The sequence below is a fragment of the Mastigoproctus giganteus genome, chromosome 9 (genome assembly GCF_048544385.1).
Source record: "Mastigoproctus giganteus isolate SK-2022 chromosome 9, ASM4854438v1, whole genome shotgun sequence".
In the NCBI taxonomy this organism is placed as follows: Eukaryota; Metazoa; Arthropoda; class Arachnida; order Uropygi; family Thelyphonidae; genus Mastigoproctus; species Mastigoproctus giganteus.
This window is the reverse complement of record NC_143583.1, coordinates 219,501,829-219,529,324: the sequence shown is the minus strand read 5'-3', so window position 1 is coordinate 219,529,324 and position 27,496 is coordinate 219,501,829. Positions and strand designations below refer to the sequence as shown.

General features: G+C 38.9%; 1 protein-coding gene across 1 annotated transcript in view; it reads left to right on the top strand.

The window, feature by feature from the left end:
- Positions 1–27,496, top strand: part of shot (dystonin-like protein short stop) — a 1,739,701-nt gene that overhangs the window by 186,513 nt on the left and 1,525,692 nt on the right. Inside the window, exon 11 of the mRNA XM_090380932.1 lies at positions 24,845–24,973. Within this exon, the coding sequence (XP_090237058.1) occupies positions 24,845–24,973 (129 nt within the window). The remainder of the gene's footprint in view (positions 1–24,844; positions 24,974–27,496) is intronic.

The following is a 27,496-nucleotide window of genomic DNA, read 5'->3' as shown; positions in this document are numbered from 1 at the left end:
AGCTTCTCAAATTCTAGCAGGGAGCTAAATGATTTTGTAATATATGAGGGCAAAGTGGAGGAGAAATTGTTGAAGTTATACATAAGCATGGTACCTGGAGATCTATCCGGTTATATTAAAGGAGGTGGCAAAGGAGTAAGCAAACCCTTAGCCATAATTATGAGAGCAACCTTGGATTCAGGGGAGGCACATGGACGGGAGATGTGCAAATGTATCCCCAATTTCCAATGGGGGATCAAAGGGGTGACATGAGTAATTACAGACCTGTTAGTTTATCTTCTGTTCTGTGGAAAATAATGGAGACACTGGTTAAAGAAGCATTGCAGGATCATCTAGACAAGTCTGTACAATTAATTCAGACACAGCATGGGTTTGTTAAGGGGGAAGTCTTGTCTGACAAATTTGATTGGATACTACACTGGTGTGCAAAATTTAAGGACCAGTCAGGTTTTCACCTGTAGCTTCTTATAGGAGTGGCCTGGATATGGGAAAAGCATACCAAAGGAACCTAGTGAGGTACAGAAATGATGAAGGAAACAACACTGGCACAGCAATGGAAACAAAACGGTACAGAGGAACTTTATTCAAAAAATGGTAACATAGCACTGGCTGCCATGATACAGATGCATCACTGCCAAAGATGGAACAAAGGGAAGAGGTGGTCCTCAGTAGGATTTATGGCCACCCCTAATGTCGATGCAGTCTTTGCACTGCCTGTCCATACTTAGAACAGTGTCATTGATAAGTTCTTGCAGTAACATCGCCCATTTCTCTGTCAGCATCATCTTCAGCTGGTGAACATTTTCTGGTGGGTGTGGACGAGCTGCTAGGCATCTTTCGAGAGCATCCCGTATGTGTTTGATAGGATTTAGATCGAAGGAATGGGCAGGCCAATCCATACGAATAATGTCTTCACTTTCATACAAAAGCATATCACATGTGATACAAAAGCATATCACATGTGATACAAAAGCATATCACAGCTGCAGTGCAATAGGGTGTGGCGTTATCATACATGAACTCGGGGCCAATGGCACCTCGGAATAGATGCGCTTTGGGAAGGATTACCTCAGTACAGTAGCATGCTCCAGTTACAGTATCGCCTTCTGGTATCAGGAGTTGTGTACGTCCATCCAAGATAATGCCTCCCCAGACGAGAACACCTTGACCGCCATATCGATCCCTTTCAGTGATGTTTGTGGGGGTGATACCATGTGCCAACCTCTCGCCAGATTAGATGATGTCTAGAATCGCTGCTTAAGACTGAATCTACTCTCATCAGTAAAGAGTACCTTAAGTAAAGATTTTGTGGTTGTAACCTTTAGAAATAGTGTTGGTCCTTAAGTTTTGCACACCAGTGTATGATGTGGTCACAAAGCAACTTGCAAAAAGTAATTTTCATATAATATAATTATATTTCAGAAAAGCTTTTGATAGTTGCACCTGGAAGACTACTGTACAAATTGGAGCATATGACCTTAAGGGCAAGTTTCTAGAATCGATAGAGGGATGGTCGAGTGAGTGTTAATCAGTGGACACTGCTCTTCGTGGACTAATGTTATTAGTGGAGTCTCCCCAGGGTTTTGTGTTGGACCCATTGTTGTTTTCTGTATTTATCAATAATATTCATGAAGTATATCAGGCTTAATGTCCCAGTTTGCAGATGATACAAAGTTTAGCAGGGTTGTTAATGACAGTAATGGCAGTACAACAGGATCTAGAAAATTTGAGCAGATGGGCTGAGAAGTGGCAACTGAAGTTTAACCTTGACAGACGCAAAGTACTGCCTATTGGTAGAAGTAACCCCAGAGAAACGTGCCAACTGTGTGGTGGGTTGTGGAGAATGAAAAAGACCTGGGAGTAATTGTGCAGTCAGATATGAAGTTTTCTGAGCAGTGCAGACAGGTGTCAGAGCAGGTCATGGGATCTTGTCAGTGATATACAGGAATTTTGTAGTAGGGATAAGGAAGTGATTACCCCTTTGGATAAGGCAATGTGGCTATGCCTTGAACATTGAGTACTGCGTACTAGTCTGGAGGTCTCATTTTAGGAAGGATGTAGAGTTACTAGAAGGAGTACAGATAAGGGTAACAAGGTTGGTGAGGGGAACGAAATGGTCCTCTTACCAAGAAAGGCTTAAGTTCTGAAAATTGCAGCATTTGGAGAGCTGGCACCTGTGAAGTGATCTGATTGAGGTGTATAAGGCCTTGAATGGGTTGAATAGGCTCAATGTTGATGTGATTCTTCCTCTTGCTCAGATTATGAACCTGTGGGGACATAAATTCAAATTGTGGAAGGACAGTTGTAGAATTGATGTGTGGAAATTTGCCTGTAGCCAGCAGGTTGTGGATTGCTGGAACAAACTTCCATCTGTTGTTTTTGTGGAAGTTGATAGCTTAAATAAATTCAAGGAAGAACTGGACAAGCTTTTATAGAGAGTGGTTGTGTGAAACTGTTTTTTTTTTTTTTTTGGCTAATACTGTATAAGCTTTTCTTTCTAGCATTATATGCCTCTACTAATTCTAATCTCGCAGAATGAAAAACAGATAATGGAAAGGTTCTGCTGGATTCTTAGGCATTCTGGAATCCACAGAAATGAAAAGGCAGGTCCAGCAGCTAAAAATCCATTCAACTTTGTGTTTTCATCTGCCCTAGTCCTTTTATATAGATTACAAACCATTATCCAGCAGCTGTGTGTTGATCAGTGGGCAACAACAAACTCTGGAATCAAGAAACTCATAATAAGCTCTTTCAAATAAAGAAAATGTCAGAACACTGGAATTGTAGTTCCGTGTTAAACGGACAGGAAGTTGTTCTTTCAAGGACACGCATTGGGCATGTGTTGCCGGGCGAGGATCCTCCACCTCCACGTAGTCATTGTCTCACCCTACTGACATTGAATTACATCCTCCTTGACTATCCCCATAATCAAGATGCTTGACTCTAAAATTTACATCTCTTCTAACCTCAGCATATTTCATTAGAGCTGAGTCATAGGAGGCAGATCCGTCTGAGTTATTTAGTTTTCTGAAACATTCATTTATACAAACATTTTTAACTCATGATCAGAGAAAAATGATTATGACCAAACTAGCAGTACACTGCTTCTTGTATTCATATGTATTCATACTTTTATTCATAAAATAAAGACCACATGTCGGGAGAACAAGCAGGATGACAGTTAAATTTAGTAATTTTGAAATTTATTGAATGTAGCTACTTCAATAAATAAAAAGAAATGTTATTTATTTAGTAAGCATAGTAGCCATTAAAATTTCATGAAAAAAATGATTGTCAGTCTATGACGATTGGATAGATAGGTGCAGGGAAACATGTTAAAGAGACATCACATAAATAGATTTTTTTCAAACCCTATGGATTTCGGGATTCTACTTGGATCCTTAGTAAAGAACAAATCATGTCAAATGAAGTAATAAGATTTGTGGCAGAGAAGAACAATTCATGGGACGCATATAAATTACCAGGCGATACAGAAGCCTATGGCATATATAAGCTAGTCTGTAATCAAGTCACAAAGGAGGTTAGGCAAGAGAAGGCAGTTTATGAGAAATCTTTGCCAAAAAATTCAAAGAAAAACGTCAAAGATTTCTTTACTTATATAAACTCTAAAAGGAAGGAGATGAATCAAATTGGTAGACTTGATATTGATGGTTTGACTGTAGATGATTCTGCTCAGATAACTGCCAAACTGAATGAGTATTTTGCATCTACATTTACACATGAGGAGTTATTCCGAGAGGGGAAGGCCAGATGTTTATCTAACTCTAACAGGGAGTTAAATGATTTTGTAATAACTGAGAGCAAAGTAGAGGAGAAATTGTTGAAGTGAAACCTACAATGAGATCTATTCAGTTATTTTAAAGGAGGTGGCAAAGGATGTAAGCAAACCCTTAGCCATAATTATGAGCAAAGGGGAATCAAAGGGTAATATGAGTAATTACTGACCTGTTAGTTTAACGTCTGTTCCAGGGCAAATAATGGAATCATTGGTTAAAGAAGCATTGCAGGATCATGTGGACAAATTGGAGTGGTATCTTATGTATGGCAAGTTGCTGCAATGGATAAAAGGGTGGTTGAGTGGGAGAAGACAGAGTTGTAATCAATGGACGCTGTTATTTTTGGACTAATGTTATTAGTGGCATCCCCCAGGGTTTGGTGTTGGGCCCATTGTTGTTTTGTATATTTATCAATGGTATTGATGAAGGTATCTCAAGTTTAATGTCTAAGTTCGCAGATGATACAAAAGTTGGCAGGGTTGTTAATGACAGTGATGACAGTATGCTACTGCAGCAGAATCTAGAAAAGTTGAGCAGATGGGCTGAGAAGTGGTAACTGAAGTTTAACATTGACAAATGCTAAGTACTTCATTTGGGTAGCAGTAATCTTGGAGAAATGTTCCAACTGTATGGTGTTACACTTAGGGTAGTGGAGAATGAAAGAGACCTGTGGGTAATTGTGCAGTCAGATATGAAGTTTTCTGAGCAGTGCAGACAGGCAGCCAGAGCACGTCATTGGATCTTGTCAATGATTTACAGGAATTTTGCTTGCAGGGATAAGGAGGTGATTATCTCTTTGTATAAGACAATGGTTAGGCCACACCTTGAATACTGCGTACAGGTCTGGAGGCTTCATTTTAGAAGGATGTGGAGTCGCTAAAATGAGTATAGAGAAGGGCAACAAGACAGTTGAGGGGAACAAAGGGATGCTGTTATGAAGAAAGGCTTAAGTTCTGCAAATTGTAGCATCTGGAGAATCGGCACCTGCGAGGTGGTCTGATTGAGGTGTATAAGGCTTGAATGGTTTGAGCAGGCTCAATTCTGATAGAATCCTACCTCTTGCCCAGATTACAAACCTAAGGGGACATAAACTGAAATTGAGGAAACAATTGTTGAACAGAAGTGCGAAAATTTGCTGTTAGCCAGCAGGTAGTTTATTGCTGGAAAAAACTTCCATCTGTTGTTGTGGAAGTTGATAGCTTAAATAAATTTAAGGAAGAAATGGACAAATTTTGGAGCAAATGAATGGATGAAATGGGAAGTTTTTATTTATTTATTTATTTTTTTTTTGATGATGTCGTATTAGCTTGCTTTCTTCCATCATATGCTTCTACTAATGCTAAATCAAGGATATTTGAGCCTCTTCTGCTGGTCTGACGTAAATAATTGGGTTGTTCTAAAAACTGTTCCCACTATGTGTAAACCTTGAACAAATGAGGCATCCAAATGAGTAATGAGGCATTCAACCTTTTTTAGCGCATTCAAGTTGCCTAAACAGATTTTTATTATATTCCCTACAGTCATGAACCTGTATTAACTTTATGATATCGCTGGACATTTCACTGTTTTGATTCTTCATCCGCTTGAGCTTAACCAGACTCTTGTAGCACTCTGACTACTTTCAGTTGATTTTTGGTAAGATTTATATCCCCCCCCCCACATGCTACTCCCTATCTCTCTCTCTCTTGAATTAAAATTACTGCTGTAAAATTCCTCATCACTATTTCAAGATGACCACATCTCAGGTAGGCCCCACATTACAGCTTTACAAGCTTTTAATAGCTGTGAAATTCATTCAGTTTGGCATTTCGGTATAAACAGGTTAAATTTTTTGCTTTTTATTGTTTTTATTTTATTTCGGTCAATATATCTTTACCCATGCATGTCTTGTATTGCGGTCTCTAACAAATGTTCTTGAAATGGTTGCAAATGGAATCTTGATGTATGTCTCTTGAATTTCTTTTGTGACTTCAGGAAGGATTCTTGTTCCTCTGTTCAAACGAATACTAACTCTATTAAATAAATTAAATTTACTATTAGAACAGGCCAAGCCGGGAATAACTTCCCTTCATAATTTTGTAGAGTCTATGAAGTCTGGAATTAATTGACAGACTTGATAACTTTAGCCCCTTAATTAATTTCAGATTTCTTGGAAATAATTCGGCAGAATTGCTGACAGAAGGAAATTTTCATTTGATTCATGACATTTTTACAGCATGACCTATACTTCTGTACTGTATTCTCAGTTTGCTGAGGATTTAAATATTGGTACCTACATGTATAATCACACTTCTTTAGTTTCCCTTAAGAACTGACATCTAATTTATAATATCCTTATTTATCCATATTCTCAGTTTGCTGAGGATTTAAATTCTGGTACCTACATGTATAATCACACATCCTTTAGCATGATTAATTGTAATGTGCTCAGGTAGACATACTCTGGCTCCATTTCAGCTTATTTATAATAGAAAATGTGTCCCTTACAATTTGAATCTCAATAAAATAACTCACGGTGAAGCAGAGCAATTTTCATCTGATGATATATTCATAGGGTAAATGAGAATGTCATTTAGCACATTACTGGACACTTGATTATCTCTCAAGCCCTCAGTTGTAATACTTTCCCAGGTATCTACCCACTTGCTCAGAAACTGAGTTTTTTTCATTATGGCAAGTTTTATTTAATTTCTGCAATCCTGGCATTTGGCACTTAAAATTGAATAACCATCATTTACAGTCAAAGAACTGTGAAAAGAAGAGCTCACACTTGATATAAGACTTTCTACTATATTGAAATATAATATTCTATCCTGATAGGTAATTTCATTATTGAAGATTTCCCAGTGTTACCTGCTTCACATTATAACCGAAACTGTTAGGACTAGTTACAATATGGAGTTCACTGTAGACACTTCTGTTAGTTTATATAATATGATTCTATAACAGTAAATATTGATGAGGGAAAAATACTATTTACCTGTTTAGGGTGTTAGACCTCTATCTATGTTTGACTATGTTTGGCTGATAGTGCACCTTCCTTCCATGTTTTTCTAGGGCATCCTCGCCGTCACTTCCCTTGTGGTATCCACTGATATATAATTTTAGGCCATCTCACTTCATTCATACGCAGCAGATGCCTAAACCATCTCAACTTCCTATTTTCTATTCGTTCTATAATATCTTCATCTGCATGCATATGTCTTCTTATTTCCTCATTTGTTATCCTCTCTAGCCAGACACCCTAGTACTCCACTGTAGGTAATCCATCTCCAGGACTCTAAGCTTCTTTTTGTCACCCTCTTTCAGTGTCCACACCTCACATCCATAACAAAGTACCGATTTCACTAATGACTGAGTATATGATGAGAGCCTTGCCGATCAATTCGGCCCTGGGAAGATTGCGCAAGGCTCAAGGGGTAGAATTTTTTTCAGCCTCGTCTGTACATGTTAACAGGAGATATTGCCTCTACAGGGATGGGATACACTTAAATGGAAAGGGTGCAAGAATATTTGCTGATGCTGTTGAGGCAGTGTTAGGTGGGTCGAAAACTGCTAGCTTCGGGGGGGATACAAGTATTAATAGATTAACAGTAGCCACTGGCAGAGGTGAAAGTGATTCTTTCACTGTTTTCCAGCCTGGAAAACAAGATGCAGGGTACTTCAGAGACTGCTGGGAGTCATAGCGGTACAAGTAAACACATGGGTTATGTTAGGGTAGCTAAGAATAGGAACAGGTGCATGTATACTTGCGTGTACACCAATGCTAGAAGTTTGGTAATTAATTTGATGAATTTGAGGTATTGCTCAAAACATCAAAGGCAGATATTGTTGGGATATCAGAGACGTGGTGTCACACAGATATAAGGAATCCAGAACTGTAATTTGGGGAGTACAATGTGTACAGAAAGGATAGACAGGATAGGAAGGGAGGAGGAGTTATGCTATTAGTTAAGAAACACATAAAATCCAAGGAAGCAAATCCAGTCGACATCACTGGACAGTGCAGTGTCGAGCCAGTTTGGTGTGATATAAGCATTGGAAGATCAAAATTGAGAGCAGTAGCGTGCTATAGGCCTAATGACTCTGATGAGTATAATAACAAACTGTACAGGGGAAATAGAGTGGGCCAGTAAATCAGAGAGTCTTATAATGGGGGATTTTTATTTCCCAGATATTGACTGGAATTTAGGGGTTGGTCACTCAGACACTAGCAAGGCTTTTGTGGATTTACTGGATGAGTGTTTTCTACATCAGCATGTTCAGGAGGCAACTAGAGGGAGTAATACTCTTGATCTGATTATCAGTAGTGATTCTTCATGCATTAAGAATCTGCAGATAAAGGAACCACTAGGTAGCAGTGATCACAGTGTGCTGAAGTGAGATTTACTCAAAGAGGTAACTACCATCTGGAGTAAAGGGAAGGGTTTTTGCTTTCGTAAAAGTGACTACGATGATCTGAGACAGTATTTAAATTCTATACAGTGGGACCAACTGATGGTGTTACCAACAGCAAATTCAAAATGGGAAGCATTCAAAGAATTTATCTTGGAAGCTACTAGGCTTTGCATACCAACTAATAAATATTATTCAAAGTTTAGGCCTAAATGGATGTCAGATGTACTAATTAGACATATGGCAGAAAAGAAAAAGACATGTGATACATATAAATCAATGGGTGACATGCACGCCTATGATAGATATAAGCGGGTCTGTAACCAAGTCACAAAGGAGATTAGGCAGGCAAAGGCAGATTATGAGAAATCCTTGGCAAAGGATGCAAAGAAAAACAGAAAAGTGTTCTTTACCTATGTAAACGCTAGAAGGAGGGGAATGAATCAGATTAGTCCACTGGATATTTATGGTTCAACTGTTGATGATCCTGCTCAGGTGGCTAACAAACTAAATGAGTATTTTGCATCTACACTCACACATGAGGAGTTATTCAGGAAGGGGAATGCCAGAGGTGAAGTAAACTCTGGCAGTGAGCTGGATGATTTTGTAATAACTGAGAGGAAAGTTGAGGAGAAATTGTTGAGGATAAACATAAAAAAGGCACTCGGGGTGGATGGGATCTATCCAGCTATATTAAAGGAGGCAGCAAAGGAAGTAAGCAAACCTTTAGCCATAATTATGAGAGCTTCTTTGGACTCAGTGGAGGTACCCATAGGCTGGAGATGTGCAAATGTGACCCCAATTCACAAAGGAGGACAAAGGCTGACACAAGTGATTATAGACCTGTGAATTTAACTTCTGTTCCAGAAAAATTAATGGAGGCACTGGTTAAAGAAAGATTGCAGGATCGTCTAGACAAGGCTTTAGCTCGCACACAGCATGTTTTGTTAAGGGAAAGTCTTGCGTGACCAATTTGATTGGATACTATGATGCAGTCACAAAAGAATTGGATGCAAGGAATAATTTTGATATTATACATTTGGATCTTAGAAAGGCTTTTGATTCTGCTGCACTAATGCTAGGAGTTTAGTAAATAAATTTGATGAATTTGAGGTATTACTCAAAACATCAAAGGCAGATATTGTTGGGATATCAGAGACGTGGTGTCACACAGATATAAGGAATGCAGAACTGGAATTTGGGGAGTACAACGTCTACAGAAAGGATAGACAGGATAGGAAGGGAGGAAGGGTTATGCTATTAGTTAAAAAACACATAAAATCCAAGGAAGTGAAGCCAGTTGACATCGCTGGACAGTGCAGTGTTGAGTCAGTTTGGTGTGACATAAGCATAGGTAAATCAAAATTGAGAGTAGGAGTGTGCTATAGGCCTAATGACTCTGATGAGTATAATAAGATACTGTACAGGGAAATAGAGTGGGCCAGTAAATCAGAGAGTCTTATAATGGGGGATTTTAATTTCCCAGATATTGACTGGAATTTGTGGGTTGGTCACTCACACACTAGCACGGCTTTTGTGGATTTATTGGATGATTGTTTTCTACACCAGCATGTTCGGGAGGCAACTAGAGGGAGTAATACTCTTGATCTGATTATCAGTAGTGATTCTTCATGCATTAAGAATCTGCAGATAAATGAACCACTGGGTGGCAGTGATCACAGTGTGCTGAAGTGGGATTTACTCAAGGAGGTAACTACCATCAGAGGTAAAGGGAAGGGTTTTTGCTTTCGTAAAGGAGACTATGCTGGTCTGAGACAGTATTTAAATTCTATACAGTGGGACCAACTGATGATGTTACCAACAGCAAATTCAAAATGGGAAGCATTCAAGGAACTAATCTTGGAAGCTACCAGGCTTTACATACCAACCAAGAAATATTGTTCAAGGTTCAGGCCTAAATGGTTGTCAGATGAACTAATGAGACATATGGCAGAGAAGAAAAATGCATGGGATACATACAAATTAATGGGTGACGTGGAAGCCTATGATAGATATAAGTTGGTCTGTAACCAAGTCACAAAGGAGATTAGGCAGGCAAAGGCAGATTATGAGAAATCCTTGGCAAAGGATGCAAAGAAAAACAGAAAAGAGTTCTTTACCTATTTAAACTCAAGAAGGAAAGGGATGAATCAGATTGGTCCACTGGATGTTGATGGTTCAACAGTTGAGGATCCAGCTCAGGTGGCTAACAATCTAAACGAGTATTTTGCATCTACATTCACACATGAGGAGTTATTCAGGAAGGGGAATGTCGTAGGTGAAGTAAACATTGGCAGTGAGCTAGATGATTTTCTAATAACTGAGAGGAAAGTGGAGGAGAAATTGTTGAGGATAAACAAAAAAAGGCACCCGGGGTGGATGGGATCTATCCAGTTATATTAAAGGAGGCAGCAAAGGAAGTAAGCAAACCCCTAGCCATAATTATGAGAGCTTCTTTGGACTCAGGGGAGGTACCCATGGACTGGAGATGTGCAAATGTAACCCCAATTCACAAAGGAGGATCAAAGGCTGACACAAGTAATTATAGACCTGTTAGTTTAACTTCGGTTCCAGGAAAATTAATGGAGGCACTGGTTAAAGATGCACTGCAGGATCATCTGGACAAGAATTCAGTTATAGCTCAGACACAGCATGGGTTTGTTAAGGGCAGGTCTTGTCTGACCAATTTGATTGGATACTATGATGTAGTCACAAAAGAACTGGATGCAGGGAATAACTTTGATATTATATATTTGGATCTTAGAAAGGCTTTTGATACTGTTGCGCATGGAAGACTGCTGCACAAATTGGAGAAGTGTGTCATTCGAGGCAAATTGCTGCTATGGATAAAGGAATGGTTGAGTGGCAGAAGACAGAGAGTGGTAATCAATGGACACTGCTCAACGTGGACTAATGTTATTAGTGGAGTTCCTCAGGGTTCAGTGTTGGGTCCATTGTTGTTTTCTGTATTTATAAATGATATTGATGATGGTGTATCAGGCTTAATGTCCAAGTTTGCAGACGATACAAAGGTTGGCAGGGTTGTTAAGGACACTACTGATACTATGCTGCTGCAACAGGATCTGGAAAGGTTGAGCAGATGGGCTGAGAGGTGGCAAATGAAGTTTAACATTGACAAATGTAAAGTACTACATATGGGAAACAGTAACCCGAGATCAACGTATCAACTCTGTGGTACTACGCTGACAGTGGTAGAGAATGAAAAGGACCTGGGGGTAATTGTGCAGGCAGATATGAAGTTCTCTGAGCAGTGCAGACGAGCTGCAAGAGTAGCTCATGGTGTTTTGTCAATGATATACAGGAATTTTTCTAGCAGGGACAGGGATGTGATTATTCCCTTGTATAAGGCATTGGTCAGGCCACACCTTGAGTACTGTATACAGGTCTGGAGGCCTCATTTCAAGAAGGATGTAGAGCTGCTGGAACGAGTACAGAGAAGGGCAACAAGATTAGTGAATGGAACAAAGGGTTGCTCTTACGAAGAAAGGCTTAAGTTTTGCAAATTACAGAGCCTGGAGACTAGGCATCGCCGAGGTGATCTGATAGAGGTGTACAAGGCTTTGAATGGCTTTAGCATGCTCAATGCCGATGGAATTCTTCCTCTTGCTCAGAATAATCACCTGAGAGGGCATAAATTCAAATTGAGGAAGGACGGATGTCGGATAGATGTGCGGAAATTCGCCTTTAGCCAGCGGGCAGTTGGTTTGTGGAATAGACTTCCATCGCTTGTTGTTGAAGTTGATAGCCTAAACAAATTTAAGGCTCAGCTGGACAGGTATTTCGAACGAATTGAGGGGTGAAATGGGAGTAGTGGTTGGTTTTTTTTTTTTTTTTTTTCTTTTTTTTTGGCTGATGCTGAATAAGCTTGCTTTCTTGCATCATATGCCTCTGCTAATGCTAATGCTAATATGGAAAACTGCTGCACAAATTGGAGCAGTGTGGCTTTGGAGGAAAATTGCTACTATGGATACAGGGATGGTTGAGGGGAAGAAGAAGATAGAGAGTGGTAATCAATAGACACTGCTCATCATGGACTAATGTTATTAGCGGAGTCCCTCGGGGTTCAGTGTTGGGTCCATTGTTTTCTGTATTTATAAATGATATTGATGATGATATATCAAGCTTAATGTCCAAGTTTGCAGATGATACAATGGTTGGCAGGGTTGTTAAGGACACTACTGACACTATGCTGCTGCAACAGGATCTGGAAAGGTTGAGCAGTTGGGCTGAGAGGTGGCAAAGGAAGTTTAACATTGACAAATGTAAAGTACTACATATGGGAAACAGTAACCCCAGAGTAATGTATCAACTGTGTGGTACTACACTGGCAGTGATAGAGAATGAAAAGGACCTGGGGGTAATTGTGCAGGTAGATATGAAGTTTTCTGAGCAGTGCAGATGGGCGGCAAGAGTAGCTTATGGTGTCTTGTCAATGAAATACAGCAATTTTTCTAGCAGGGATAAGGATGTGATTATTCCCTTGTATAAGGCAATGGTCTGGTCACACTTTGAGTACTGTATACTGGTCTGGATGCCTTATTTCAAGAAGAACGTAGAGTTGCTGGCACGAGTACAGAGAAGGGCAACAAGATTAGTGAATGGAACAAAGGGTTGCTCTTACAAAGAAAGGCTCAAGTTTTGCAAATTACAGTATCTGGAGACTAGGCACCTGTGATGCAATCTGATTGAGGTGTATAAAGCCTTGAATGGTTTGAGCATGCTCAATGATGATGGGATTCTTCTTTTTGCTCAGAATAATCACCTGACAGGGCATAAATTCAAATTGATGAAAGACAGATGTAGGATACATGTGTGGGAATTTGCTTTTAGCCAGCGGGTAGTTGGTTGGTGGAACAGACTTCCATCCCTTGTTGTGGAAGTTGATAGTCTAAATAAATTTAAGGCTCAGCTGTACAGGTATTTCGAACGAACGGAGGGGTGAAATGCAAGTGTTTTTTTTTTTTTTTTGGCTGATTCTGCATAAGCTTGTTTTTTTGAATCATATGCCTCTACTAATGCTAGACTGTCTGATATGTTCTTTAGTTCTATGGGAGATATTATTGTCTCACCCTATAGAGTTTAGGGCACTAAGAATTTTTCTACTTTGATGAACTCTTTTGTAAACTTTCTCTTTCCCCAATCTTTCCTTAGTTAATCTACATCCAAGATATTTGAAAAAGTCAACATGTTTTACATGTATGACCTGTGTAACTTTCAATTCATCAGGATGTTCTGCTGTGCTTAGGTATTCTGTCTTTTTAAAATTGATATTAAGGCCCCATTGGTCATATGTCTTCTAGTCTTCTAGATAAGCAGAAAACCCACTACACTATTATTATGGGGGACTTCAATGCTAAGGTTGGAAAAAGGCAAAACAGCACAGAAAGAGGAACTATAGGAAATTATGGAATTGGTGAAAGAAATAAAAGAGGTGAAACACTTGTGGAATTTGCAGAATCTCAAGGGCTGTCAGTAATGAACACTTTTTTTTTTTTCAAAAAAAGGGTGAACAGAAAGTGGACATGGAAGAGTACAATTGGATTAACAACTAATGAAATCGACTTCATCCTCACTAACAGAAGATATATTGTGAATGATGTTACCGTCCTGAATAATGTAAATGTTGGAAGTGATCACAGAATGGTAAGATGTACACTTGATATAGATGTAGGAAAGGAAAGGAAAAAACTGACTCGAGTAAATAATACAAAGGTCTTTGAGATAACAGAAGAGGAGAAAAAGCAGTATGTACTGGAACTTAAGAACAAGTTTGAGCTTCTGCAGACTGGTCAGGACCAAGATATCTTCGAGGAATATTACAACTTTCTGAAAGTGATAAAGCCCAAGAAACCTAAAGGGAAACAGATATCCAAAGAAGAAAAAATTAGTCAAGAAACACTTGTTATGATGAAACAAAGACGACAAATGAAGAGCAAGAAAAACACTGACAGGGAGAAAATTGAGTATACTGAGTTATGGAAAGCTATTAGAAAGAGACTCAGAGAGGACATAAGAAGATTTAACACAAGAAAAGTAGAACAAGAATTAAGGGAAAACAAAGGATTTAAATCAGCAGCCATGAGCAGTAATACAGAAAGACAAATGATACTGAAACTGAAGAATAGCGACGGTGTACTTATAAACAGCAGAGAAGGCATAATTCAAATAGCAGAAGACTACTATAGAGAATTATACAAGGAGCGAGGGAATGATACCAGCAGTGGGGAAGATGGATTGCAAAGTAGCAACACATACAACAAACCCGATATTCTTCCTGATGAGGTAGAACATGTATTGAAGAAAATGAAGAATCGGAAAGCCCGGGGGGAAGATGAAGTTACTGTAGAGTTGTTAAAATTGGGAGGAAGAGACATAACACAAAAACTGGCAAGGCTCTTCACAAAGTGCATTAGAAAAGGTGTGATGCCTAAGCAGTGGAATAACGCAATCATAGTTTTGCTGCATAAGAAAGGAGATAAATCAGAAATTGGAAATTATAGACCAATTAGCTTGTTATCCCACATCTACAAGTTGTTCACAAGGGTCATTACTAGCAGATTAGAAAGAATACTTGATGAGAATCAACCGAAAGAGCAAGCTGGCTTTAGGACGGGATTCTCAACTATGGATCACCTTCACGTAATATCGCAGCTAATGGAGAAAGTAAATGAATATAAAACACCATTATTATGCCTGGCATTTGTGGATTATGAAAAGGCATTTAACTCCATACAGCATAAGGCAATGTTTCGGGCACTGGAAAGACAAGGCATAGATACCCCATATATTATGATTTTGAAGAAAATCCTCCTTTATTAGACTAGACAAAGACAGTAGCAAATTTAAAATCGAGAAAGAGTTCGAAGGAGACACAATATATCCGAAGCTGTTTACTGCTGCCCTTGAGGAAGCTTTCAGAAGATTAGACTGGTCGCAGAAAGGAGTCAATGTGAACGGAGAGTACCTAAACAATTTACGATTTGCAGATGACATTGTGGTCATAAGCCACGATCCCAAAGAATTAGAGGAAAATCTTAATCAGTTATGCACAGTTAGTAAGGATTTTGGACTAAAGATGAATATGGCTAAAACAAAAGTAATGATGAACAAGTATGCCACGGAAAGGGAAATAATGATTGAAGGAGCAGTAATTGAAAAGGTGGAGTCATATACTTATCTGGGACAAGTTATTAACTGTAATAATGATAAATGACTGGAAGTCAAGAGAAGAATAAATTTTGGATGGATAGCATTCAAGAAATATAGTCACATACTGAAGAGCAATATCCCAGTTTGCGTGAAACGTAAAATGATGAATCAATGTATACTCCCCACCATGACTTATGGAAGTGAAACTTGGGCATTCACCAAAAGAATGGAAGAGAAACTGAGCACTACACAGCGAAGAATGGAACGAATTATATTGGGAATCAGACTGCTAGATAAGAAGAGAAACACATGGTTTAGGCAGCAAACTCAAGTAAAGGACATTCTTATCAAAACTAAAGAACATAATGGTCTTGGGCAGGACACATAGCTCGAAGACATGATGACAGATGGACTAAGAAAATAACAGAATGGTACCCGAGAGGAGCTAGAAGAAAACCTGGAAGACAAAGGCGGAGATGGATAGATGAAATTCATGAGTTTTTGGGTAGTAAATGGATGGCCAGTGCTCAAAACAGAAGGAACTGGAAAGTTGCTGGAGAGGCCTTCATCCTGCAGTGGATTGAAAATGGCTGATGATGATGGTCATATGTAAGATGTGATTTTCTCAACATGTATTCTAAATCATAAGCTTCTTGTGATAACATGATCATTGGCAAAGTTTAAACTCCGAAGATATCTGTTATTAATTGGTATTCCCATTCCGAAAGAGCTTCTTTTCCATTCTTGTTTTTTTTTTTTTTTTTTATGAAAACCCCAAACACAAAAAGTATCAAAACCTATAGTACTTAGTACCGTGCATGGGTTTAAGGAGAAGTATGGGGGGGAGGGGGATGTCGGAAACTTTGCTCTAGAGACTAAACATGGGTTTCATCACTTCAAGCCTCCAATAAGCAAAGTGGTGGTATTTCACCGGTTGATGAAAGTTATCACATTTTAAGAAAACATTAAACAATAGAGGTGATTAGCATTAGTAGAGGCATATGATGCAAGAAAGGAAGCTTATGCAACATCAGCCAAAAAAAAAAAAAAAAACACAACACACTTCCATTTCACCCCTCCGTTCGTTCAAAATACCTGTCCAGCTGAGCCTTAAATTTATTTATGCTATCAACTTTCAAAACAAGGGATGGAAGTCTGTTCCACCAACCAACTACCCGCTGGCTAAAGGCAAATTTCCGCACATTTATCCTACATCTGTCTTTCCTCAATTTAAATTTATGCCCTCTCAGGTGATTATTCTGAGCAAGAGGAGGAATCCCATCGACATTGAGCATGCTCAAACCATTCAAGGCTTTATACATCTCTGTCAGATCACCTCACCGGTGCCTAGTCTCCAGACACTGTAATTTGCAAAACTTAAGCCTTTCTTCGTAAGAGCAACCTTTTGTTCCATTCACTAATCTTGTTGCCTTTCTCTGTACTCGTTCCAGCATCTCTACATCCTTCTTGAAATGAGGCCTGCAGACCTGTATACAATTCTCAAGGTGTGGCCTCACCATTGCCTTATACAAGGGTATAATCACCTACTTATCCCTGCTAGAAAAATTCCTGTATATCATTGACAAGACACAATGAGCTACTCTTGTAGCCCGTCTGCCCTGCTCAGAGAACTTCATATCTGCCTGCACAATAACCCTCCAGGTCCTTTTCATTCTCTACCACTGTCAGTGTAGTACCACAGAGTTGATACGTTGCTCTGGGGTTGGTGTTTCCCATATGTAGTACTTTACATTTGTTAATGTTAAACTTCATTTGCCACCTCTCAGCCCATCTGCCCAACCTTTCCAGATCCTCTTGCAGCAGCATAGCATCAGTAGTGTCCTTAACAACCCTGCCAACCTTTGTATCGTCTGCAGACGTGGACATTAAGCTTGATATACCATCATCAGTATCATTTATAAATCAGAAAACAATAATGGACCCCACACTGAACTCTGAGGGACTCCATAATAACATTAGTCCACGATGAGCAGTGTCCATTGATTACTCCTCCTCAACCACCCTTTTTATCAATAGCAGCAATTTGCCTCAAATTTGTGCAGCAGTCTTCCATGTGCAACATTATCGAAAGCCTTTCTAAGATCCAAGCATATAATATCAAAGTTATTCCCTGCATCCAGTTCTTTTGTGACTGCGTCATAGTATTCAATCAAATTGGTCAGGAAAGCCTTCCCCTTAGAAAACCATGCTGTGTTCGAGCTATAACTGAAGTCTTGTCAAGATGATCCTGCAGTGCTTCTTTAACCGGAGCCTCCATTAATTTTCCTGCAACAGAAGTGAAACTCACACGTCTATAATTATTTGTGTCAGCATTTTGTCCTCCTTTGTGAATTGGGCTCACATTTGCACATCTCCAGTCTATGGGTACCTCCCCTGAGTCCAAGGAAGCTCTCATAATTATGGTTAAGGGTTTACTTACTTCCCTTGATGCCTCCTTTAATATAACTGGATAGATCCCATCCACTCCAGGTGCCATTCTTGTGTTTATCTTCAACAATTTCTCCTCCACTTTACTCTCAGTTATTACAAGATTATCTAGCTTACTGCCAGAGTTGAATATACCTCTGGCATTCCCCTCACTGAATGACTCCTCATGTGTGAATGTCGATTCAAAATATTCATTTAGTTTGTTAGCTACCTGAGCAGGATCATCAACAGTTGACCAATCGATATCAAGTGGACCAATCTGATTCATCCCCTTCCTTCTAGAGTCTACATAAATAAAGAACATAAGTAAAGAACATACATAAGTAAAGAACTCTTTGCTGTTTTTCTTTGCATCCCTTGCCAAAGATTTCTCGTAATCTGCCTTCGCCTGCCTAACCTCCTTTGTAACTTGGTTACAGATCAACTTATATATATCATAGGCTTCTGTGTCACGTGTTAATTTATATGTATCCCATTCATTTTTCTTCTCTGCCATATGTCTCATTAGTTCATCTGACATCCATTTAGGCCTAAACCTTGAAATATTTCTTAGTTGGTATGTATAGCCAAGATAATTACTTTGAATGCTTCCCATTTTGAATTTTTCTGTTGGTAACATTATCAGTTAGTACCACCGTATAGAATTTAAATATTGTCTCAGACCATCGTAGTCGCCTTTACAAAAGCAAATACCCTTCCCTTTATTTAGCCCTGATGGTAGTTACCTCTTTGAGTAAATCCCAGTTCAGCACACTGTAATCACTGCCACCTAGTGGTTCCTCTAGTCTGGAGATTTTTAATGCCTGAACAATCACTAGTGATAATCAAATCAAGAGTATTACTCCCTCTAGTTGCCTCCTGAACATGCTGATGTAGAAAACACTCATCCAGTAAATTCACAAAAAGCCTTGCAAGTGTCTGAGTATCCAACCCACAAATTCCAGTCAATATCTAGGAAATTAAAATCCCCCAGTATAAGACTCTCTGATTTCCTGCCCACTCTATTTACCCTGTACAGTTTGTTATTATACTCATCAGAGTGATTAGGCCTATAGCACGCTACTGCTCTCAATTTTGATCTTCCAATGCTTATATCACACCAAACTGGCTCGACACTGCACTGTCCAATGATGTCGACTGGATTTGCTTCCTTGGATTTTATGTGTTTCTTAACTAATAGCATAACCCCTCCTCCCTTCCTATCCTGTCTATCCTTTCTGTAGACGTTGTGCTCCCCAAATTCCAGTTGTTTACTGGAATCTGCATTTCTTATATATCTGTGTGACATCACGTCTCTGATATCCCAACAATATCCGCCTTTGATGTTTTGAGCAATACCTCAAATTCATTAAATTTGCCTCCAATGCTACACTGCTCCAATTTGTGCAGCAGTCTTCCATGTGCAACAGTATCAAAAACCTTTTTAAGATCCAAATATATAATATCAAAGTTATTCCCTGCATCCAGTTCTTTTGTGACTGCATCAGAATCCAATCAAATTGGTCAGGCAAGACTTTCCCTTAACAAAACCATGCTGTGTCTGAGCTGTAACTGAAGTCTTGTCTAGATGATCCTGCAGTGCTTCTTTAACAAGGTCCTTCATTAATTTTCCTGGAACAGAAGTTAAACTCACAGGTCTATAAATACTTGTGTCAGCCTTTGATCCTCCTTTGTGAATTGGGGTCACATTTGCACATCTCCAGTCCATGGGTACCTCCGTTGAGTCCAAGGAAGCTCTCATAATTATGGCTAATGGTTTGCTTACTTCCTTTGCTGCCTCTGTTAATATAACCAGATAGAATCCGTCCGCCCCAGGTGCCTTTCTTGTGTTCATCTTCAACAATTTCTCCTCCACTTTACTCTCAGTTATTACAAGATCATCTAGCTTACTGCCGGTGATGAATACACCTCTGGCATTTCCCTCACTGAATAACTCCTAATGTGTGAATGTCCATGGAAAATATTCCTTTAGTTTGTTAACAACCTGAGCAGGATCATCAACAGTTGAACCATCCATATCAAGTGGACGAATCTGATTCATATCCTCTTCCTTCTAGAATTTACATAAGTAAAGAACTCTTTTCTGTTTTTATTTGCATCCTTTGCGAAATATTTCTCGTAATCTGCCTTCACCTGCCTTACCTCTTGTTACATCTGTAACTTGGTTACAGATCAACTTATATCTAACATTGGCTTCTGTGTCACATGTTAATTTATATGTATCACTATTCATTTTTCTTCTCTGCCATATGTCTCATTAGTTCATCTGACATCCAGTTTGGCCTAAATATTGAACAATATTTCTTAGTTGGTATGTAAAGCCTAGTAGCATTCCAAGATAAGTTCTTTGAATGCTTCCCATTTTGAATGTGCTGTTGGTAACATCATCAGTTCGTCCCACTGTATAGAATTTCAGTACTGTCTCAGACCATTGTGTTTGCCTTTATGAAAGCAAAAACCCTTCCCTTTACCCCTGATGGTAGTTACCTCTTTGAATAAATCCCACTTCAGCACACTGTGATCACTGCCACCTAGTGGTTCCTTTATCTGCATATTCTTAATGCATGAAGAATCACTACTGATAATCAGATCAAGAGTATTACTCCCTCTAGTTGCCTGGCGCCTCCATAGCCAGGTGGGCAGGAGCAGTAATGCATAGCACACGCGTCTTGATTAGACTGGGGTTCAAGCCTGTGACCACCAAATACGGAGGGTGCGGCAAGCTCAGAGAATGACCACTGCATATCCCTGGAGCAATATGGCCTTAGTTGCTAATGCTCTGAAAAACTAAATAACAAATAACCCTCTAATTGCCTCTCGAACATGCTGATGTAGAAAACAATCATCAGATAAATCCACGAAAGCGTTCCTTGTATGTGGGTTACAACCCACAAATTCTGTCAATATCTGGGAAATTAAAATCCCCCATTATAAGACTCTCTGATTTACTGGCCCACTCTATTTCCCCGTGTAGTTTCTTATTATACTCATCAGAGTCATTAGGCCTATTGCACACTCCTACGGCGCCTCCGTAGCCAGGTGGGAAGGAGCAGCAGTGCATAGCACACGCTTCTTGATTAGACCGGGGTTCGAGCCCGTCGCCACCAAATATGGAGGATGCGGAAAGGTCAGGGAATGACCACTGCATGTCCCGGAGCAATATGGCCTTAGTTGCTAATGCTCCTAAAAACCAAACAACAAACAAACAAACAAACAAGCACACTCCTACTCTCAATTTTGATCTCCCAATGCTTATGTCACACCAAACTGACTCTACACTGCACTGTCCACCGATGTTGACTGGCTTCACTGCCCTGGATTTTATGTGTTTCTTAACTAATAGCATAACCCCTCTTCCCTTCCTATGCTGTCTATCCTTTCTGTACACATTGTACTGCCCAAATTCCAGTTCTGCCTTCCTTATATCTGTGTGACACCACCTCTCTGATATCCTAACAATTTCTGCCTTTGATGTGTTGAGCAATACCTCAGATTTATTTACTAAACTCCTACATTGGTGTACATGCAAGTATACATGCACCTCTTCCTATTCTTATCTACCCTAACACAACCCATCTGTTTCCTTGTTCCGCAATGACTCCTAGCAGTCTCTGAAATATCCTGCATCTTGTTTTCCAGGCTTCTGCTCATTCCAATAGAATGAGCAGCAGCCTGGAAAACAGAATGCAGGATATTTCAGATGTAGCCTATCACCAATAGGTGATAGGCTACATCTACCAATAGGTGATAGGCTACATCCTTGTCTCAGCCCGTTTGTTGAATAGCTTGGGTTAGATAAAGTATTCCCAGCTTTAATATATGCAGTGTCGTACAATTCCGTAATCAGTTCCACAAGCTCTAGAATAAATTAACGTATTTTGCAGGGCTTTTCATAATTCCTTTCTTGGAACGAAGTCATTAGCCTTTTCTAAATCAATGAAGGCAAAGAAGGAACCTTTATTCTTTGCTTTTCTTTTCTCTACCAGCTGTTTGTAGAACAAACATTGTCCACACAACAGTGACCTGACTGAATTCCACTTTGTTCTTCACTTATCTTATCCTTTACCTACTCTCGTAATTTTAATTGAAGCACTTTAGAGTATAGTATGTACATAGTGCAATTAACACTTAAGCCTCTATAGTTCCCTGAATTCAGCTTATTTCCTTTTTTATGTATGAATGAAATATAACTTACTTTCCATTGATTTTCAGTTTTCCATAGCTTATACATCTGTTAATCAGGTGTGCAATCATATTTAAAAGATTTAATGGTCCATATTTAATTAGTTCCATCGCGATGTTCCCAGGGTCTGGAGATTTTTTGTTCTTCATTAATATTGCACAGTCAAGAACTTGATGTTTTGTAATTTATATCTCCCTATTATCTACTAGTGGAGGGTTAATTGCTGTGATTTCTTTCATTTAGGAAATTATTATAATGATTTTCCCTGTTGGCTTATCTATAAAGTTCTTATTCGATCGAGATTCGTTTGTTTTCAGTGCTATCAAGCTGTGTTAGCATTAGCAAAGGCACATGATGCAAGAAAGCAGACTTATATAGCATCAGCCAAAAAAAAAAAAAAAAAAAAATCACCTCATTTCACCCATCCACTCACTCCAAATGTTTGCCTTGAATCTATTTAAGCTATCAACTTCTACAACGACAGACAGAAGTTTGTTCCAGCAATCAACCACCTGCTGGCTAAAGGCAAACTTCCACACATCTATCCTACAACCGTCTCTCCTCAATTTGAATTTATGCCCTCTCAGGCGATTATTCTGAACAAGAGGAAGAATCCCATCAGCATTGAGCATGCTCAAACCATTTAAGGTTTTATACACCTCAATCAGATCATCTCCCAGGTGCCTAGCCTCCAGACACTGTAATTTGCAAAACTTAAGCCTTTCTTCATAAGATAAACCCTTTGTTGCCTTCACTAATCTTGTTGCCCTTCTCTGTACTGGTTCCAACAGCTCTACATCCTTCTTGAAATGAGGCCTCCAGACCTGTATACAGTACTCAAGATGTGGTCTGACCATTGCCTTATACAAGGGGATAATCACCTCCTTATCCCTGCTAGAAAAATTCCTGTATATAATTGACAAGACACCATGAACTACTCTTGCAGACTGTCTGCACTGTTCAGAAAACTTCATATCTGCCTGCAAAATTACCCCCAGGTCCATTTCATTCTCTACCACTGTCAGTGTGATAGCACAGAGTTGATACATTACTCTGCAATTACTGCTTCCCATAAATAGTACTTTACATTTGTCAATGTTAAACTTCATTTGTCACCTCTCAGCCCATCTGTTGAACTTTTCTAGATTCTGTTGCAGCAGTGTACTGTCATTAGTGTCATTAACAACCATGTCAACCTTTGTATCATCTGCAAACTTGGACATTAAGCCTGATATACCATCATCAATATCATTTATAAATACCAAAAAAAAACAATGGACCCAACACTGAACCCTGAGGGACTCCACTAATAACATTAGTCCATGAAGAGCAGTGTCCATTGATTACCACTCTCTGTCTTCTTCCCCTCAACAAACCATAGCAGTATTTTGCCTCCAATTCCACACTGCTCAAATTTGTGCAGGAGTCTTCCATGTGCAACAGTATCAAAGGCTTTTCTAAGATCCAAATATATGATATCAAAGATATTCTTTGCATCCAGTTCCTTTGTGACTACATCATTGTATCCAATCAAATTAGTCAGACAAGACTTCCCCTTAACAAACCCATGCTGTGTCCAAGCTATAACTGAAGTCTTATCTAGATGATCCTGCATTGCTTCTTTAACCAGTGCTTCCATTAATTTCCCTGGAACAGAAGTTAAACCAACAGGTCTGTAATTACCTGTGTCTTCCTTTGATCCACCTTTGTGGATTTGGCCATCTCCAGTCCAGGGTACCTTCCCTTAGTCCAGGGAAGCTCTCATAATTATGGTTAAGTGTTTGCTTACTTCCTTTCCCGCCTCCTTTAATATAACTGGATAGATTCCATCCACTCCTGGTGCCTTGTGTTTATCTTCAACAATTTCTCTTCCACTTTACTCTCAGTTATTACAAGATTATCTAGCTTACTGCCAGAGTTGAATACTCCTCTGGCATTCCCCTCCCTGAATAACTCCTCATGTGTTAATGTCAATGCAAAATATTCATTTAGTTTGTTAGTTACCTGAGCAGGATCATCAACAGTTGAACCATCGATATCAAGTGGACCAATCTGATTCATCCCCTTCTTTCTAGAGTTTATATAAGTAAAGAATTCTTTGCATCCTTTGCCAAAGATTTCTCGTAATCTGCCTTCACCTGCCTAACCTCTTTTGTAACTTGGTTACAGACCAGCTTATATCTATCATAGGCTTCTGTGTCACATGTTAATTTATATGTATTCCATGCATTTTTATTCTTTGTCACATGTCTAATTAGTTCATCTGATATCCGTTTTAGGCCTAAATCTTGAATCCAAATTTATTTCTTTGTTGGTATGAAAATCCTAGTAGCTTCCAAGATTAATACTTTGAATGGTTTCCATTTTGAAGTTGCTGTTGATAACATCATCAGTCGGTTCCACCGTATAGAATTTAAATACTGTCTCAAACCACCGTAGTCACCTTTATGAAAGCAAAAACCCTTCCCTTTATCCTCGATGGTAGTTACCTCTTCCTAATGGTGTTCTTCCTAATGAGCTGCCAAGTTCTTGGCATCTTTTCTCCCATGCTGCATTCTTGGATTCAGCAATTGTCTTTTTAACTTAACCATAATTCATGAACATTAGGTTTCTGTATTTTTTCTAGAATTAAGTGTATAATTACATTCAAAAGATGCAGTGTTGTTTTTTATTATCACCATGAAAACATTGAATGTGTTTATTTTCATTATACAAGCTTATTTAGAAGACATTTACATTGTTATTTTAAAATTGATAATACCTTTTTTTTTTATAAACCAAGTGATACCTCTAATATTTCGTGAATAACTAGTGTATATTAATTTGATTGCATCATGAATTTTTTTAACAGAAATTTTTAGAAGAAGCAGAATATGGAAGTGACCTTCCTAGTGTGCAATCATTCTTGGAACAGCATCATACAGAACACAGATTAATAGATCAGTTTGTGAAGAATGTTGACCAGTGTCTTTCTCAAAAGGCAGGTTTATTTATTTTTTATTGATATTATTCTAGCTCTCCTAATGTATTTTATAAACATTGACATTACATGGAAAATTGAAAATAAATTCACAATGTTAATGTGGTACATGAAATGCATAACGTAAACCTGTTAGCACTTGCAAAATAAATAGTATATTAAAAAGCATCAAAGTTTAGCAGTTTGGATTTCTCTCAGATTTATTTTTATATTAAAATATTGCTTGTGTTATTCTTATTAAGCAAGAGTAATTTTTTCGGTCAGGTGAATAGTTCAAAACATTTCATTACTTTAGAAGAAGTGTGAAAATTTGGGCACCAGTTTTGTGGGATGGAATAAATCAATACCAGAGATAGGTATAATTCTTTAATACTTTCAGCTGTAGGTATGTAATTAGCATTAGAAGAAGCATATAATGCAAGAAAGCAAGCTTACATAGCATCAGCCAAAAAAAAAAAAAAAAAAAAACCCTTCCCATTTTACCCACCCATTCACTCCAAATGTTTGTCTAGTTCTGCCTTGAACTTATTTAAGTTGCTGACCTCGACTACAACAGATGGAAGTTTGTTCCAACTATCAACCACCTGCTAGCTAAAGGCAAATTTCCGCACATCTATTCTACAATTCTCTTTCCTCAATTTGAATATATGGTCCCTCAGGTGAGTAATCTGAGCAAGAGGAAGAATCCCATTATTATTGAGTTTGCTCGAACCATTCAAGGCTTTATACACCTCTATCAGATTGCCTCGCCGGTGCCTAGTCTCCAGACACTGTAATTTGCAACACTTAAGTCTTTCTTCGTAAGAGCAACCCTTTGTTCCATTCACTAATCTTGTTGCCCTTCTCTGTACTCATTCCATCAGCTTGACATCTTTCCTAAAATGAGGCATCCAGACTTGTATACAATACCCAAGGTGTAGCCTGACCATTGCCTTATACAAGGAGACAATCACTCCCTTATCCCTGCGGCGCCTCCGTAGCCAGGTGGGAAGGAGCAGCAGTGCGTAGCACACGCTTCTTGATTAGACCGGAGTTCGAGCCCGTCACCACCAAATACGGAGGATGTGGAAAGGTCAAGGGAATGACCACCGCATATTCCTGGAGCAATATGGCCTTAGTTGCTAATGCTCCTGAAAAAAAAAAAAAACAAATAACCTTATCCCTGCTAGCAAAATTCCAGTATAGCATTGACAAGACACCATGAGCTACTCTTGCACCTTTTTGCACTGCTCAGAAAACTTCATATCTGACTGCGCAATTACCTTCAGGTCCTTTTCATTCTCCACTACCCTGAGCATAGTACCACCTAGTTGATACGTTACTATGGGGTTATTGCTACCCAAATGCAGTATTTTACATTTGTCAATGTTAAACTTCAGTTGCCACCTCTTAGCCCATCTGCTCAAGTTTTCCAGATCCTGTTGCAGTAACGTACAATCATTACTGTCATTAACAACCCTGCCAACCTTCATATCATCTGCAAATGTAATCCTGATATACCTTCACAGTATCATTGTTAAATACCGAAAACAACAATGGGCCCAACACTGAACTCTGAGGGGGGGCTCCACTAATAACATTAGTCCATGAAGAGCAGTGTACATTGATAATCGCTCTCTGTCTTCTCCCAATCAACCATCCTTTTATCCATTGTAACAATTTGCCCTTAATGCCAAACTGCTCCGATTTGTACAATAGTCATTCATGCTACTGTATCAAAAGCTTTCCTAAATTCCAAGTATATATAATATCAAAATTATTCTTTGCATCCAGTTGCTTTATGATCATATCATAGTATCCAATCAAAAATGTCAGATAATACTTCCCCTTAACAAACCCATGTTGTGTGCAAGTTATAACTGCAGTCTTGTCTGGGTGATTCTGGGTGCCTCTGTAGCCAGGTGGGCAGGAGCAGCAGTGCAAAGCACACGCTTCTTGATTAGACTGGGGTTCGAGCCCGTGAACACTAAATACGGAGGATTTGGAAGGTCAGGGAATGACCACTGTATATTCCCGGAGCAATATAGCCTTAGTTTCTAATGCTCCTAAAAAAAAAAGAAAAAAGATGATTCTGCATTGCTTCCTTAACCAGTGACTCCATTATTTTCGCTGGAACAAAAGTTAGACTAACAGGTCTTACTCATTTCCCCCTTTGTGAATTGGGGACACATTTGCACACCTCCAGTCTGGGGGCCTCCCCTGGGTTCAAGAAAGCTTTCATAATTATGACTGACTAAGGGTTTGCATACTAACATTTGCTGCCTCCATAAATATAACTGGATAGATACAATCCACCCTAGATGCCTTCATTATGTTTAACTTCAACAGTTTCTCCTCTACTTTGCTCGTAATTATTACAAAATCACATAGCTCCGTGTTAGTTTGATAAACTTCTCGCATTCCCCTTCTTGAATAACTCCTCATGTGTGAATGTATATAGTATCAACATATAAGTTTTTTTCTAAATTTAATATAATGCTTTTTTCTAAATTTAATATAATGCTTTTTTCTAAATTTAATATA